Genomic DNA, 17,979 nt, shown 5'->3' with positions numbered 1-17,979 from the left:
AAAACTTGAGATCGTTTCTCCCATAAACTACGTGTGCAAACACTTACATGTAAAGTTTGACGTGTAATGTCAGGCCCACCCACAAGCCCCCAGTGACAATCTGTCCTCATAATTTCTCAAGTACATCCTTACTTTCCCTGGATAATCCACTCTTCCTCAAAATGATGTGAAAATGGGCAGAGGCTTGGACTTCAAAGGCTCTAACTATGTGAAGAGTAAACAGAGACTATGGGGCGGATGTAAGAAAAGCAAATACAGCTTTTCAAAAACATCAAAAGAAAGTCTACTACTTAGATTTATGTGCCAGTTGTCATACTTGAGGGCAAGGCAGCTACTGCAGGAAAGCTAGCAATGAATAAATACCATTTGGTGAGTAATTATTGACTACTAGCATTACATTTTGTTGGTATAATTTTTTTTCTAATTATCATCTTTATTTGCTTTTTGGTTCTTCCTTTTTTAAAATAACATGCTGTACCCCCTCATCTATATAATCTTTAACAAATGCAATGCACAATCACAGATAACTATGGCACAAATAAAAGTAAACTACCAAAAACACAGACTTCAGAACTAGGAGATTTTCCTTTGAATTTGTAATAGTAATACAGATTTTATAATCCATATTTTGGAGCTTATAATCTTATATGCATGAAGTGTGATGTTCTTAAATTAAGTGATGTGTTGTTCTTAGATTATAACTTGTAGTAACTGTAGAAAATAATTGTTTTATCACTTTTGAGTTCAGGTTATCAGTAATGTGTTAAAGCACTTCAAATTTTCTCTCTTCTGCTTCTTCCTCCTGGCCTCTAGATGGCTCATGACGCCCTCAACGCCCCTCTGCACATCCTCCGGGCTATATATGAACTGCAGATGAAGAGGACCGACTCTTTCTTCCTGGAGGTTCAGAAGAGGTAAGGACGCAGCCAAAGTATAAGGAGCAAGGGAACAAGTGAGGGTGGGACTCTGTCTACCTCCTGCTGACAAGATCTGAGAGGCCAGGAGCAGCTGGAGAACTGGTTTTCGGGTCTTCATAAAGTGCCACGTGGCATAGCTCGTCTTTGAGTTGTGTATTCCTTTAGGAAGAACTTCATATTTGCAGTCTGCCTCTTAGAGTAAACTAGTTATGAATGCAGAGATTAACATAGACACCAAGGTTTCTCTCCTGTATCAATCCAGAGAGCAAGCAGTGTAGAACAGGAACTTCTGGTACATTCTGGTCAAAGTATTCTTTGGTTTTTTTTTTTCCCACTTGTATACATTATTTTCTTGTTTTTTTCTCAAGGGTGTATTAATGAAAGGTATCTTATAACAATATACCCTTCATCTTGGCCAGGAAGTTCAGAGCTAGTTCTTGAGCCTAGCTCTTAAATTTATGGAGAATTTTATGTTTCTGCATCTGATCTCTTCCATTCCCCACATCCTGGTTTTGACTTCTTATTCTAATTTAGTTCCAATTCCAATTTAATTTTCTTTTGTTATGTCGTATTTCTACACTCCCATATGTATTTCTTATCTACAACCTCAAATCCTTTGTGAAATGAAGCAGGATTACCTCAGTTAGGGCTCAGGAATTTGTTGTCCTGCCCTGCCACAGTCCAGAGGTAGACAGCAGCCCAGGGTGGGTGGGTCGTTTGCTTCCCAAGTGAGCCTGTGTCCCCATGGCTGCCATCCTCCTCTGTGGCATCAGGGCAAGCTCTCCCACACCCACTCTTAGTTCCAGCCCAGAGGAAAGGGGGAAGGCGGGGAATGGAGCACCTCCTTAACCCAGCTGCTTGAGGGCAGGCCCCAAACGTGGCACACATCACCTCCCTGGCCTCCCGTTGGCATGACCCCAGTTACATTGCTGTATCCAGTTGCTGGGAGGACTGGGACCCACGTCTCCACCCGGGTGATTGTGTATCTTGCTAAAACTTCAGGGAACTTTGTTTCTAAATGAAAGGGAGAATGGATCCTAAAGGACGGTTTCCATCTCCATTGCAGGCGTCTGGGCATGCCTGCTCGGGTAGGTTAGCACTGTGAGTCTGGTGTTGGAAGTGTAGACCGTACTACCTAATTCCTTAGTACCAGGAAAATAACTCTGATCAGCATTTCTGCAAATTTCACTGAAGGTTAAACTCTCACCTCTCTGGAACACAGATGCCCAGCTTTGTGCTCCTTCCTGCTCTTCAGGTTTGATGGGGACGAGCTCACCACGGACGAAAGGATCCGGACCCTGGCTCAGCGGTGGCAGCCCAGCCGGAGTCTGAGACTCGACGAGCAGAGTGCCAAGGCCGTAGATACAGACATGATCATCCTGCCCTGCCTGGTACGTGGGCCCCCCCACCGACCCCTACCCCTGGGAAGGAGGGTGTCTACTTGCCCCCGCCACACACCCCAGTGGTGAGATGACCAGGCCTCGGTGACTTGGTCTCTGGGCTTGCAGTCCAGGCCTGTCCGCTGCGAGCAGGCCACCGTCGAGTCGAACCCTGTGACCCAGAAGCTGATCTCCAGCACCGAAAGCGAGCTGCAGCAGAGCTACGCCAAGCAGCGGCGCAGCAAGAGCGCCGCCCTGCTGCACAAGGAGCTCAACTGCAAGAGCAAGAGGGCCGTCCGGGAATACCTCTTCCGTGTGAACGAGGCCACGGCCGTCCTGTACGCCCGCCATGTGCTGGCGTCCTTGCTTGCCGAGTGGCCTGGGCACGTGCCGGTGAGCGAGGACATCCTGGAGCTGAGCGGCCCAGCCCACATGACCTACATTCTGGACATGTTCATGCAGCTGGAGGACAGGCACCAGTGGGAGAAGGTAACCAGGCAGCTGGGCTGGGCACTAACCCCACTCCCTCCTCCTCTCTGCCCCCCGCCCCAAGCCCCCTGTGGGGGTTTGAACAGCCTTCCTCTAGGGAGTGCCTTCCTGGAGTGAAGCCATCTGTGTGGCTGTTCAGCCCCTTGATAGGTATGACCCCGACAAAAGCCGACTCGGGTCACAGTTGAAGTCTCCCAAGTCTTGGCCTGGAGCCAAGCTCACGGCCCAGGCAGACTGGATGCTCAGAGAGTATTTGAAATAACAATCTCACGAATCCCGCCCTTGCAGTCTTCCTTTTTTGTTTTCAGACTTCGAAGGCCAGCTCTCCTTGCTGGCCTGTCTCTTCTCATGCCCCTGGGGTCTCACACAGCATGAAGTCCAGGGAACAGGGTTAGTTACGACTGTGACAGCCTTTTCCCATAATACAGGAAACCTTCCAGGAAGGTTTATGTCTCTGTTTTAAACCATCGTTTCTAGTGTATCTGCTCCGGGTCAGACACTCTGCCAGCACTTACACCTGTGTTACATCATGACCCAGGGAGAATTTTATTGGTGAAGAAATCAAACCCAGGAGGCTTGCCCAGGCTCCGAGCTTCTGGGCGACAGACATGGGATCTTACAGAGTCTATGCATTCTCTTCAGTCCAGTGCTCTAATTTATATTTCAAGTTTTCAGGTGGTGACCATCTTTTGTTTGTAAAATCAAATCTCCAGCTGAGCCTTTCAAAGTGGTGCTGGCTTAGCAGACTTTCACAGGGCTGGAAGCATCTCTTCTACCTCCTGCTGTCTAGAATTGCGGGGACCCACAGGGCAGAGCTCAGGAGCCCTAGGCACGGTCTCCAGCTGAACTCCATCATCTTGCTATGTTCTCTGCCTGTTTCCCATCAGATCCTGCAGAAGGTGCTTCAAGGCTGCCGGGAGAGCATGCTGGGAACCATGGCCCTGGCTGCCTGCCAGTTCATGGAGGAACCAGGAATGGAGGTGCAAGTGCGGGAGTCGAAACACCCATATAATAACAACACCAACTTCGAGGTATGAGCCAGGGTCAGCCAGCCTCACCCAGTGCCAGGGCATGAGACTGGCAGGACCCACAAGGGTTGCCGAGTGGCACGAATCTCATCACCTCCCACTGTGGTTCTTTCCCCTAACCCAACAGACGTGGCCTAGAAAGGGCTCCCTTAGTCTCAGCAGCCGTCTGCCTCCCTGAAGCCAATCCCAGGATTCTGTACAAACAAGTCCTCTCTTCTCCTGACCTTGTTGTGAAAACTAGGGGCCCCCCACGCTGGAGGAGAGATTACTTGTCCTGCAGTGAGCTCCTTGGACTGAGACCTCTGTGTCTCTGGCAGAGACTTTGAGTGTGGGTCTGGATTCCATCCTCACTCTATCCTTCTCCTGATGACCCAGCCACACCTGGGGGACTCCCTCCCCTTTGTTTAATTACCCAGAACTGAAAGACCTCGTCTGTTCTATCCTTAACTCTGTACCTGGAGAGGGAGAGGTAGGGCTTTGGATGAGGCAGAAGCGGGGGTGGGCTTAGTGGTCCTCATCGGCTTGGTGCTGCTTGTGTCTCATCAGCTCCTTTCAAAATATGGGAGCTGTCGTTCTGAGTAGTTGGGTGACAGAGAGACTCATCTAGAATGTGCTTGTTGACAGCTGAGAGTTTGTTTTACAGAATGTAAACCTCCTCACTCTCTACCTTCTTAGCCTCTTCTCCCCCAGTTCTGGACTCTGTCCCCACTCTCCACCCCTGCACTGTCCTGCCCTGTAAACACACCTACTGAGCCACTGCACTCTACCTCAGAGGGATCGCCTTACCTTTTCCGCTGCCCCGACCCCTCCCCTTCTCTGGGTCCCTCTGGCTGTTCCTGTCTCCTCCCCAAGTGCTGGCATGCCCCAGCCCTGGCCTTGCCACACCCTAGCTGGCAGTGATCCTTGATAATTGCTAAGTCACTTCAGTCGTGTCTGACTCTGTGCGACCCCAGAGACAGCAGCCCACCAGGCTCCCCCATCCCTGGGATTCTCCAGGCAGGAACATTGGAGTGGGTTGCCATTTCCTTCTCCAAAGCATGAAAGTGAAAAGTGAAAGTGAAGTCACTCAGTCGTGCCCTACTCTTAGTGACCCCATGGACTGCAGCCTTCCAGGCTCCTCCGTCCATGGGATTTTCCAAGCAACAGTACTGGAGTGGGGTGCCATTGCCTTCTCCGTGCAGTGATCCTGGTACAGCACAAACCTAAACCAGGCTTTCTCCTGCTTACTGCCTTCCCGGGGCGCCCCCTGCTGTCCAGACAAGTCTCAGTGCTTCATTTTAGCACACACGGTCTTCCTTTTCCATATGTCCCTCCCAGCCTCTGCAGGGTCACGTCACCCCCTCCGCATCTCCTTAGCACGTGCGCATGCGAAGCTCACCTCAGACGCCTCAAGCTCACTGCTGTCCCCTGGACACTTCAGGCTTTCCGGTGCTGTCTCCTTTGCCTGAAACGCATCCCCATGTGCTCGTGTCTCGCTGCTGGCTCCATTCCTTCCTCACTGACAGTCCTCTCCCGTCCTCAGTTGCACAGCAACCAGGGCACCCCTTCCCTGGGACGTTTTCTGCCCTTGCCTCCCCTCCTCCGAGCTGTGCCCCAGGCCGCACAGTGTTTTTCCTGCCGTGTTGGTAGCCCACGTGCATCCTCCCCGCCTAGCCGGGCCCAGAGCTCCTGGAGGCGGAGGCCCTGACTCACTGCTTCTTCAGGCAGAGTTCTGACTGCAGGACATGGCCTGAGGAAGCCCTCAGGAACTGTCCAGTGACCAATGACGACGGCGTGTCCTTGTATCCCCTCCTAGGACAAAGTTCACATTCCTGGTGCCATCTACCTCTCAATCAAATTCGACCCTCAGTGCAACACAGAGGAAGGCTGTGACGAGCTAGCCATGTCCAGCAGCAGTGACTTCCAGCAGGACCGACACAATTTCAGTGGGTCTCAACAGAAGTGGAAAGATTTTGAGCTTCCAGGTAGTAAAGAAATACCAAATAATACAGACTCGTAATGCTAAGTACTGAGAAGGGAGATTGTTGAAGGATTTGGAACTGGGCTTTATCTGTTTAGTGGGAAGTCCTCACGGGCCTTTCCCTGTCTGCAGTGTCCTGACCTGTCTGTGCTTCTTGTGTGCCCAGGAGACACTCTGTATTACCGCTTCACCTCTGACATGAGCAACACCGAGTGGGGCTACAGATTCACCGTGACGGCCGGACACCTGGGGCGATTCCAGACAGGTGTGTGCGCTGGCCCTCCATTCATATGCTCTCCCTACCCAGGGCACCCTGTGGGTGTCGGTGCTGTCAAGTCACTGGTCTTCGCTAAAATCAAAGCGGATACCTTTCTGTGAGACTTCAAAGAATTTTTCTGACAAGCCCCACGCGCGTCACTTGTGAATGTACTAGAATTGGGAGGTTGTAACTTCTCTATGGCCAGAAAGAGGAGCTACCTGTCAGGACCAGGGAAAAATGCTGGTTCTCTTAGAATTCACCAGGATATTTTGCAAAAAAGGAAGAACTGAAAATGTTTCCATGTTGCTTTTCCATAAGGCATAATTTTAGGCAAAATTGAAATGATCATAGTGGTTTCATCCTATTTATTAAAACTTGAGCAGTTTATGTCTTTTTTAAAATATCTGTTTTGTGGGGGTTGCCAGGATTCGAGATCTTGAAGCAGATGCTGTCAGAAGAAAGAGTTGTGCCATACCTCCCGTTGGCCAAAATTTGGGAATGGCTGGTGGGTGTAGCCTGTCGCCAGACTGGTCATCAACGGTTGAAAGCCATCCACCTGCTTCTGAGGATCGTGCGATGCTGTACCCACAGGTAAGCTGCCTTCCGGATTCGATTCCTTGGCTGGGTATCTGTATTGCAAATATCTCCCCCACTTCGGGGCTTGCCATTCTCTCTGTTAGTGGTGTCTTTGATGAAAAGAAGTTTCTGATTTTAGTGTCTTCCAGTTCACCTGTTTCCTTTATGACAGAGCTTTCATTGTCCTGTTTAGGAAATTTTTGCCTCACTTGACCTTGGGGTCATGAAGGTGAAGCTTAATTATTTTTTCTTCTATATTGAGATCAACAATCCACGTGGAATGAATTTTAGTGCATAGAATATGCACTAAAGGATATGCACTGAAGGATAGAATTAAGCTTCTCTTACACACATTTTTTTTCTCTTTTTTTTTTCTTGTATGGATCTCCATTTGACTCTAAAGCCCCTCTTTCCCCTCACACACTCCAGTGCCATCTTTGTCACAGAAAGGTGTCCTTGTACACACGGATCCATCCCTGATTGCTTGTGTTCCAGTGGTCTTTTTGGTTATCTTTGTGCCAGTATCACACTGTCTTATATATTATAGTTTTACAGCAAATTTACATATCTGGCAGTATAAAGTCTTCAACCTGGTTCTTCATCTTCAAGATTGTCTTGAAGATGCTACTTGACCCTGCATGTCCATGTAAATTTTCGACTTAGTTTAGTTTTTCCTCCCACCCCCCAGCTTTACTGAAGTGTAATTGACAGATGAAATTGTAGTGTATTAAAAGTGTAGAATATGATGACTTGATATTCTTTATATCAGTACGTTGTGAAAGGATTCCCACAATCAAGGTAACTAACGTCCGTCACCTTACAGGTGTACCTTCTTTGTGGTATATGAGGACACTTCAATTTCACCCTCTGTCTGCAGTGTGCTTCTCAGCAAATTTCTCCTGTGTTATGGTGTTATACTGTTCTCAGCTACAGTCACCAGGTGTATAATAGATCCTCAGACTTCATTCATCTTACAACTAAAAGTGTCTGCCCTTCTACCAGCCTTTCCCCGTTTCCCACATGTCCCAGCCACTGGCAACCACCACTCTAACTCTGTTTCTACAGGTTTGACTGGTTTTGGATTCCACATAAAAGCGATACCATGCGGTATTTGTCTTCCTTTATCTAGCTTACTTCACTTGGCGTAATGCCCTCCAGGCTCATCTATGTTGTTGGAGATAACAGGATTTCCTTCTTTCTCATAGCTCAATTATATTTCATTGTGTATGTACACACCACATTTTCTTTATCCATTCATCCGTCAGGAGACATTATTTCCAGACATGTGGCTATTAGGAATAATGCAATGAATGTTGGCGTACTGATAATCTCTGACACAGTGATTTCATTTATTTTGGATATACTCAGAGGTGGTATGGCTGGATCATCTGGTAGTCCTTGAGTTTCTTGAGGGACCTCCATACTGTTTTTCAAATTGTACCAATTTACATTCCCGCCACCAGTGTACAAGGGTTCTCCTTTTGCTCTGCCTCCTCGCTGGCTTTTGTTGTCTCTTATCTTTTGGGTGGAAGCAGTCCTAACACAGGTGAGGTGATGCCCACTGTGGTTTTGATTTGCATTTCCCCGATGGTTAGTGATATCGAGCACCTTGTCATGTTCCTCTGGCCATCTGTATGCTTTCTTCGGAAAGACGTCTCTTTAGGTCCTTTGCCTATTTTTTTCTTTTTTCTTTTTTGCTATTGAGTTGAATGAGTTCCTTGTGTATTTTGGATATTAACTGCTTGTCAGATATATGACTTGCAAATACTTTCTCCTGGCGCATAGGATGCCTTTTCACTCTGTTGATTGTTTTTTTTTTTGGCCAAAAACATATTTTATTTTTTTTTTTTAATTCAAAAGTTTTAAATTTTATTTTTAAACTTTACAGTATTGTATTAGTTTTGCCATATATCGAAATGAATCCGCCACAGGTATACCCGTGCTCCCCATCCTGAACCCTCCTCCCTCCTCCCTCCCCATACCCTCCCTCTGGGTCGTCCCAGTGCACCAGCCCCAAGCATCCAGTATCGTGCATCGAACCTGGACTGGCGACTCGTTTCATACATGATATTATACATGTTTCAATGCCATTCTCCCAAATCTTCCCACCCTCTCCCTCTCCCACAGAGTCCATAAGACTGATCTATACATCAGTGTCTCTTTTGCTGTCTCGTACTGTTGATTGTTTTCCTTGCTGTGAAGAAGCCCTTTTATTTTGATGTAGTCCCACTTGTTTATTTTTGCTTTTGATGTCAAATCCAAAAAAAAAAAATCATTGCCAAAACCAGTGTCAAGGAGCTTACAGCCTATGTCTTCTAGGAGTTTTACAGTTTCAGGTCTTAACCTCCAAGGTTTTAATCCATTTTTGAGTTGATTTTTGAGTACAGTGTGATGTGTATGAAGCATGTGTCCCATCTCTCCTGTCATCAGACTGGAGGGCCCTTCCTGGCTGCATTGTGGGTACATTTCTGCAGTGTGCTGGCCATCGCCAGCCCTCCTTCCCTTAAGGACACTCCCTTAGCCCTTTGATCCCAGGGGCCGAGATTGGAGCGGGCAGAGGGGAAAGGCAGTCCCCAGGGGCCAGGTGGCCACAGAATGACGGCCTGAGTTCTGCCGCAGGCATGAGTTTGCAGGCACCTTTTCCTTCCCGCTCCAGTGCTGTCCTGAAAACTCAACTGTGAAGCCGTCTCTTTAAATCAAACCACTTTTTCCCATTGGTTTACTTTATGAAGTCTTATTCCTCTGGGAGAGAGTGATTCGCTCCAGGATCACACTTAAATGTATAATCAGGAGTCTTTTAAAAATCATATATTAAAAAGAAAAGGCAACATTGTAGATTATAAATGTATAAAATCATGTCCAAGAAATCATAATGTGTGTCCTCGGAAGGACTTTGAACTGGAGTTAAAGTACAATCTTCCTCTGAGTAAAAAACATCAGTGCAGGCGCAAGAGGCATCTGTCTAGTGAGGAGGACTCTGCTTTACATAGAAAGATTTCTGTCCTGAGCAACTTTATAAGCATATTTCTTATTTTATGAGCTTAAGATCATAACAATGGTTGCCATTATCTTTTAAATCAGATATTTTTTTCCTTTCTGATTATTTAAAACTGTGAACATTATAGAAAATCTAGAAAACTGACAGGGACAGCCACTGATAAGATTTTTGGTGTGTTTATTTATGATTTTTTTAATATGGTCACACAGTACTACACGTGCATTTTAAAAATTTTTTGCAATTTTATGTTGCGTACCTTGGTCTTTTCTACTTAACATTTATCTGGAGGTTTTTTTCTGCTGTCATTGAAGTTCTTAACAACCATATTTAAAGATCCATAAAGTTGATTTGTGTGAATGTGCTGGAGTGTCTCCTTGTCCCTGGAGTTCTGGTTTGAAGTTGAGATTCTGCCCCTTTTCTTATTTGCCATTGGCAACTATTTGTGGCTGCTTAGGGGGTGGGGGGAGAAGGCAATGGCAACCCACTCCAGTACTCTTGCCTGGAAAATCCCATGGACGGAGGAGCCTGGTGGGCTGCAGTCCATGGGGTCGCTAAGAGTCGGACACGGCTGAGCGACTTCACTCTCACTTTTCACTTTCCTGCATTAAAGAAGGAAATGGCAACCCACTCCAGTGTTCTTGCCTGGAGAATCCCAGGGACGGGGGAGCCTCGTGGGCTGCCGTCTATGGGGTCACACAGAGTCGGACACGACTGAAGTGACTTAGCAGCAGCAGGGGGTGGGGGCGGGTAATTGGGACTGGCTTGGCCTGACTTTACTAGATGTCAGGGTGGCAAGGAGCCTCAGAACTGCAGTTCTGTCTGTCTGACATCGGCGGGCATGACCCCAGGAAACTGCGCCCCTCCTCCCACAGCGACCTCTGTGACCTCACGCTGTTGAAGCCCCTGTGGCAGCTCTTTACCCAGATGGAGTACAGCCTGTTTGAGGACGTGACCCAGGCCGGCATCCTCCTGCCCCTGCATCGCGCGCTCACGGAGCTCTTCTTTGTCACCGAGAACCGTGCCCAGGTGAGGGTCTGTGCTTCTGCCCCCCCGCTGGGAGCCCTGGGGTGTCACTGGGGTCCTGGCAGAACTACGCAGGGAAATGGGACTGCAGGGAGATGGGCGCCCACGGTTCCCCTCTCCCCCACCCCAGGGAGCTGGGTCCGCCCTGAGATTGTTTGCTCAGGCCTGATGCCAAAGAGGGAAACAGCCCTTGACAGCAATGAGTTTGGGAAAACAAACCAACGGGCTGTTTTCTTCCTCCTTTTCTTCCCCGCCTCAGCACAATAGACTTATTGACTAGGAGAGCTGAAAGGGCCTTTCAGAGCTCTCTGGCCTATCCCCTGGGTTTATAGTGAGTAGGCTGCAGATGAGTCCGGACACGTGGCTCCCCCATCCCACTCCTTCTGAGGCACCCAAGGAAGGTGGGCGGTGAGGTGCCCGGCAGAGCGAGCAGCCATGTCCCACTGAGGCTCCTGTGGTCCTGGGTCGTGGGTGGGCGTCATCCCCGGGAGGTGGCCTCTGATCGCTGCACCCTGCTCTCTCCGCAGGAGCTCGGCCTGCTGCAGGACTACCTGCTGGCCTTAACCACTGATGACCACCTTCTCCGCTGCGCCGCGCAGGTACCGCCTTCTCCCCGCCCGCCCCCCCCTCCCCCCGCGCCCCGGTGCAGGCTCCACCCCGGGTTTACACGGAGCTCTGTTCCCAGTCAGCCACTTCCTGCTGGTGTCACAGACAGCAGCCGAGCCCCATTTATCAGTGTCGTTCACGGTAAACCGTAGGGTCAGGAGACACTAGCAAGAATTTGTGTCTTTGAAACCAAAACAACCAGTGCCTTAAATTTATAGTTTGGCTAATCCCTAAAGTTTCCATAGAGTTAGATTTCAGGTATTTTTGGATATAACTTTCTTCCCTAGTAGGAGAACTCCTCTGACAGCTGTTGGGCCTCAGGGCCCCTTTCCACTTTTGAATTACTGAGGATCCCCAAAAGCTTGTGTTTATGTGCATTATAGAGATTGATATATACTGTTAGAAAGTATATTTTAAATTTAGACATTTAAGTTAGAAGTTGAAATATTAAACACTTATTTGTCGATTTATTTTTAAAAATAATCATCTCATTATATTTAGCATCACAGTTGTGAAAACCGACTGTATTTTTCAAGACAAAACCGTGTGGAGAAGGGCAGCGCTGGCTTCCGTTTCTGCAGCTCCCTTCATTGTCTGCCTTCATGGGAGACAGCGGCTTCGCGGAGCTGCTTCTGCTTCCGGTGGCTGTGCCGCCACACAGTAACCCGCGGAGCACACCACCGTGCGTGCGCGAGAGTGTGAAAGGGAGAAAAGCAGAGTAGTGTCATGGTTTTATTGCGAGAAGGGTTTTCACCGTGCAGAGCCTCTGGACGGGTCTCAGGAGCTCCCAGGCCCCAGACTCCATGGTGAGACCCTGGCTCAGAGCCCTTGGATATGGTAGAGCGTGCAGTCTGTGTCCACAGTGGACAGGTGGGGACGCTGAGGCTCCAGGAGGGGAGAGGTGTGCCCGGGGTCTCACTCGAGGAGGTCTCCATCCAGCTGGGACTCCCGGCCAGAGCCCTGCACTCTCTTCCTGGCAGGTTTTCTCAAACTGTAGCTTCGTCCTCCTTCACGAAAGGGTCAGTGTGCGGCTTAGAAAAGTGGGCACCCCCAGTCCACTACAGAGGGGTCTGTGTGAATGGTCAGCTGCCTGCCGGCGCTGCCACTGCAGCTCGCGGAGTCGCAGCACACGGTGCAGTCCTGACATCTGACGGTCGTGGCGCCGAAAGCTTAACATCCTTGGCTCCTCCCCCGCCTCTCCTGGTGTTCGTCTCTAACCCTCATTCTCTCCTCGCTTCCCTCCAGCCAGTCCACCCTGCTCTGCTCCTTCTCCCGGCCTCCACCCCTTCTTCCCCACCCACGCCCTCCTCTTCCTGCTGCCTTGGCTTGGAGACGAAGCCTGGCCTGGCTCTGGGGTGGCTGCCCTCCCAGCACTGCCTCTGGGGCCCCGCCGCTGGCTGTCTCTCCCTGTCGACACTTCTATGTTGCTGTCCCCCTTCCTGGAGCTTTCCCAGCTCCCCGCCCCCGAGGTGTCCTCTGAGCCCCAGCGCGGCCCCTGCTCCCCTCTCAGGGCAGTGAGCACTCTACCTGCCTGTGGAGTTTCCATGAGTCTTGATCGCTGCTTCTTTCCCTCTAGACTGTGGCCCCCTGGGTGAGGGGTACCACACCTGGCCTGCATCTGCCTCTCCCCTGCACCCCTCCAGGGCTCAGCTGCCAGTCTTGTTCTGTCAGCACTTAATGACCCAGAAGGTGACGAGTTTCCCGACCGTGGTAATGACTCTCTCCCTCCACAGGCTCTGCAGAACATTGCTGCTATCAGCCTGGCCATCAACTACCCGAACAAGGCCACCCGCCTCTGGAACGTTGAGTGTTAGCCCTTGGTGTGGTGTGCATGGAACTCGCTAATCTGTCCACGAGGATCTTAGAGCAGATGCCTGCACTCATTCGGGAAGATTCCCGTGGCATCGGTGCCCGGCTCTCCTTGAGCTCCCCCCTTCTACCCCGACTAGAATGCCAAGCAGCCACGTCTCCGAGAACGTCCTGTATCACAGCGAGGCACCTGCGCGTCCCATAGCACGTGAGAATAAGCAGAGCGATGCGAAATCATTCAGAAAGCGCCAGCTGCAGGCCTTTGGGAATGTTGTTCAGAGGCTACGGCCCCTGAAGACAAGGCCACCGCCTCTCTGGGAAGGGCTCTGTCTCCATTGAACTGGAACTGCCTGCACTTGCCCTTCAGGGGACGACAGGGTCTGCCCGGACCCACGTTTCTCAGCAGGACCTTCAGCAGCAGCCTGGCCCGGGAGCTCTTCTTTCGCTTTTGCTTCTTGAGACCGGGTCGTCTAAACCAAAACCAGTGAGAGCCCGGCCCCCACCCGGTCCCCACCATTCAATACAGGACCTGCTGCCACGCTGGCCTCTGCGTAGCCTCGGCCGTCCCAGAGAACTCCTTGGTGAGAAGAAGTGCCCTTGGGAACAGCCAGCAGGCCGCCACGCACGTCCACTGTGCACGGCTCCCAGCTCAGCCGCGTTGTTTTAGTTGTTGTTTTAACACGTATTTCAGTTTCCAGCTCATGTTTTTAGAGAGAACCACACTGACTCCCTTGAGAGGGCCTCGGGGGGCACGACCAGGAGATCGGTCATTCAGGGGGACACACTGCTTTGTGTGAAGGAGCAGATCTTGAAGAATACTCTTCAGCGTCTGTACCCAAAGACTCAAAGTGTTATCAGAGGAGATCTTACTTTAGAAGTCAAACAAACAAAAAAACCACACGATTGTATTTCTGCTCCACGGTCGTCATAATCCATCACGTCCGCCTCTGGGACCTCCCATGGTTATCCAGCTGTCACCTGTCTCTAGCAATAACTACATCAGTTCTAATGAATGCTGTTTTCCACTTTCCTTTCTGTGGTGGTAGTCTTGCCCTGAAGTGCTGATGATTATCCTCTTTCCAAAGCCATGCTTTGGAGTGTGAGGCTAGGTTGGCAAGTGGCCCGTGGACAAAGCCTCAGTGGGACTCGTCACTTGAAGCACCATAGAGCCAGCTGCTTCTTAAGGGTGGGGATCTGGGCCCAAGCATGTTGCCCCTCATACAAGGCCAAACCCACGGAAGGCTCATCATAGCCGGGCGGGATTGAGCAGATCCGCATGCCACGGCCCCGGAAGCCCCCCCTCTGCAGAGCCCAAGGCTGCGGGTCCTGGAATCCCCTTATTGCTGGAGCACTTCCGCATTCTGGGTCAGGAAGCTGAGGTGCTGCAACCTTCTGCAGCCCTAGATTGGATTCTTGGCCCAGCCCCAAGCGGCAGGTGGAGCCATTATGGAAGGGAGAATTCACAAGAGGCAGAGACAGAACAGGACCTGAGGCTTGGTGACCGAAAGCCCAAGAAGACCCTGACGCGGGCACAGCCCGGGCCTGGCCCAGTCTCCCGTGGTGTTGGGGTGTGAGTAGATGAGCACTGCTGGCTTGGTAGAAACCCCTTTCTCACCTTTTGCTTTGCTGGCATCCCCAAAGAAGGTCCCAGGCTCCATACCGCCCAGCCCCAGGTGGCTGTCTCCCAGTGACGAGGGAAATCAGAGAGATCACCGTGCTTTGGAGGAGAGGTCCCTGCCATAGCCTCGGGCTCACTGATGCAGAGATGGTGTACTCACTGCTTACCCTCACCATGCTCCCCCCTAACCTCCCAGACTGGCAGTAGCTGCAGGGGGTCATACCCCTCATGGCAGCAGCCATTGGCTTTGCCCTCCATCCTCCCACTAGGGAGATAAAAGTGTAAATAAAACGCTGAACTCCTCAGAGCTTCTCTGTGTACACCGCCCCTGCTGTTCTGATCTCTCTGTATTCAGTTTGCATAGAATAAGCCTCGGTTTTCCCTTCACCCACAACTGCTGCTCTCCTGCCAGCGCCCTGCCTCCCATCGCCTCTGCTACCAGCCACTGGGTGGCGCTGCTGAGCCAGGCCCACTCCCCTGGTCCACAGCCGGGCCAGCAGTATCCGAAAGTGATTTCCATCCAGACCGACATCCCTCTGATCCTTCCTAGGAGGCGGGACTGCCTGGAGTGAGGTGGGACTGGCAGGAATGAAGGTGTTGTGGAAACATGTGCCTAATCTATAAAGAAATCTGTTCCAAACCATGTATATTGTACAGACAGACGCTGTTCCTTACAGGGAGTGACTTATTTTCATCATCGTTTTTAATTTGTTTTCTTACGGGTTTACGATTTTGAATTTTTCTTATTTGGTTGAAAGAAAGAATTTTGATTATATCAGCTGAGTAAGTTCAGCCTGTAAAAAGGATGTTAAGTTGTGGGTAAAATATGCAAATGAAGAGAAATATATTGTACAAATTCTATATAAAAAGGTACTCTTGTGTGTGGGCTTTTCTTATTTTCCCTTTCCTTGCCTCCTTCTGCCTTGCTTATGAAGATGATGCTTGGAGTTTCTACCAAGTCCGTACTGATGGAATTTCTAGAATCCCAAGGCCTTGGGGTAGGAAGGAATCAGAAAGGTTCTTAGCTCCCACCCCACCTCCAGTAGCTCCTCCTGCCCCTCCCCTGGGTCTGTGCTCTGGGGTCTTATCCTCAGACCCTGCTCCCTGGGCCTGTCACTGTGCACAGCCACTCAGAGGTCTGCATGCACACACACATACACACTCACCCCAGTCACCTCCTCTCCAGACACACACCCCAACCCCATCCCAGGCTTCCTTCACCTCTTAGTAGCTCACAGGGCATGTGTGTTGCCAGCCGAGGGAGGAGGGCAGAGGTGGTCTGATCACAGGTCTGCTACCTTTCCGGGGCCTGGCTTCCTCCTTGCCTGCCTCTGGACCTGCTTCTGACTCAACACCAGGCCAATGTCTGCCCGTCCTGGGGTCTCGAGCTTCTTACTCCTTCAGGTCACTGGTCTGCCGCTTACCACTCTGCCGCCTCCTCAGCCACTTTCCTGGTGTTGAGGGCTGTCTCATGAATTAGAGAAGAGAAACTGGTGGGGGCTGGACTTAACCAACCTTCCAGGCCCATCTGTTTTGGTCTGAAAGCAGCTGACATGTCCCCCGAAAGCCCCCAGGCTGCCTTCTGAGGAATCCAGGGACAGGACCCAAGACCCAACCTCGACCCTCATCATCCCTGAGGCCAGAGAAAACTGGATCAGCGTGAGGCTCAGCAGAACTGGTGCTCCCAAGGTCTTCGCAGCCCCCAAGTCCCCCCTCTAGGGCTGTTGGTGACACCTTGGACCTCTCACATCCTGCAGTGTTGCCTCAGTCCAGTCGCTCAGTCGTGCCCGACTTTGCGACCCCATGGACTGTAGCACGCCAGGCTTCCCTGTCCATCACCAACTCCCAGAGCTTGCTCAAACTCATGTCCATTGAGCTGATGATGCCATCCAACCATCTCATCCTCTGTCATCCCCTTCTCCTCCTGCCTTCAGTCTTTCCCAGCATCAGGGTCTTTTCCAAGGAGTCAGTTCTTCGTACCAGGTGGCCAAAGTACTGGAGTTTCAGCTTCAGCATCAGCCCTTCCAATGAATATTCAGGCCTGATATTCAGGTGGTATTGCCTGAGCAACATTTATTCATTGAGTCTTTAAAGTTGGCCCCAGGAGCCTGTGTTGTGCTCTATCTGTCTGAGCCTCAGCTAGGCTAGAGAGGAGGCTGCAGAGATTAGCTTATGAGCACACAACAGGGCTTCCTGGGGAACTCAGCTGGTAAAGAGTCTGCCTGCAACGCACAAGACCCCAGTTCAATTCCTGGGTGGGAAGTTCCCCTGGAGAAGGGATAGGCTACCCTCTCCAGTATTCTTGGGCTTCCCTGGTGGCTCAGATGGTAAAGAATCCGCCTGCAATGAGGGAGACCTGGCTGGGTTCAATCCCTGGGTTGGAAAGATTCCCTGGAGGAGGGCGTGGCAACCCACTCCAGCATTCTTGCCTGGAGAATCCCATAGTCAGAGGAGCCTGGCAGGCTACAGTCCAAAGGGTTGTAAAGAGTCGGACAAGACTCAGTGACAAAGCACAAACAATAGAAGGTCACAGAGGTCAAAAGCAACTTGAACTCAAGCCTTTCAGAACGGAAGAGAAACAGATCAACCAGCTGAGCCTCTTCATTTGAGAAAGAATGAGAAGCTGTGAGAGGTCATCTTGAAATTGCACAGGAAGTAGACCAGCCCAGTTCTCCTAACGCCCAGCCCCCAAGCTGTCCCCATGGCAGGCACTCGTTCATTCATTCAATAAATAAGTTCATGAACCAGTCAGAAGCGTGCTAGGTATCCGTGCTTTAAATAAACCACTGGTTAAAAACCCAAGTTCCTGCTTTAAATTCTGTTATTTTTAAGAATTTTAAGTCCCCAGTGTTGTGTTTTCATATACTAGATTCTCCAGACCATGTTTTATTTAAAATGGTAAGTTTCTATTAAAAAATAAATAACCCAGCCTCCAGATTGAGGCCATACGTAAACATGGCCCTGTGCACCCCTTATGGTGATGCCGTGTCTGTCACTCACGACCTTGTCTCACCCACTTCCCTTCCCTGCTAACAGAATCCAATTTTGTTGCAGGTGATGACTGGTGATGCTTTAATCTCAAGAAAGGACCTTCCACTCACTCCTGAGGAGAGTCACGATTGGTTTGAGTCCCTCTCGGTAATCTCATTTCTATTTGCTGAATGTTCACTTTGCCAGCCCCTCCTGCAGCCAGGGTGGCTGTGTGACCCAGTCAGGCTGAAGAGAATTCAGCTGAAGCCTGCAGGGAGAGGAAGGGATTTTGCCCCAGCCTCTACTTATTCCCTTTGTGGAGAGAGGGCACCATGCTTGGCACTCAG

At 50.4% G+C, this 17,979-nt stretch overlaps 1 protein-coding gene across 2 annotated transcripts in view; it reads left to right on the top strand.

Moving 5' to 3' along the window:
* The window catches only part of ZZEF1 (zinc finger ZZ-type and EF-hand domain containing 1), a 94,969-nt gene extending 79,434 nt beyond the window's left edge, over positions 1-15,535 (top strand). For both annotated transcript variants that reach the window (XM_019981030.2, XM_070772855.1), the window contains exons 46-55: positions 814-914; positions 2,173-2,308; positions 2,426-2,785; positions 3,673-3,816; positions 5,609-5,777; positions 5,940-6,038; positions 6,458-6,623; positions 10,479-10,632; positions 11,157-11,228; positions 12,969-15,535. In XM_019981030.2, coding sequence (XP_019836589.2) covers positions 814-914; positions 2,173-2,308; positions 2,426-2,785; positions 3,673-3,816; positions 5,609-5,777; positions 5,940-6,038; positions 6,458-6,623; positions 10,479-10,632; positions 11,157-11,228; positions 12,969-13,049 — 1,482 coding nt within the window. In that variant the 3' untranslated portion in view covers positions 13,050-15,535. The remainder of the gene's footprint in view (positions 1-813; positions 915-2,172; positions 2,309-2,425; positions 2,786-3,672; positions 3,817-5,608; positions 5,778-5,939; positions 6,039-6,457; positions 6,624-10,478; positions 10,633-11,156; positions 11,229-12,968) is intronic.
* The last annotated feature ends 2,444 nt before the right edge of the window (positions 15,536-17,979 follow it).

Source organism: Bos indicus, chromosome 19 (assembly GCF_029378745.1).
Source record: "Bos indicus isolate NIAB-ARS_2022 breed Sahiwal x Tharparkar chromosome 19, NIAB-ARS_B.indTharparkar_mat_pri_1.0, whole genome shotgun sequence".
Lineage (NCBI taxonomy): Eukaryota > Metazoa > Chordata > Mammalia > Artiodactyla > Bovidae > Bos > Bos indicus.
This window is presented reverse-complemented; position numbering and strand designations above follow the sequence as displayed.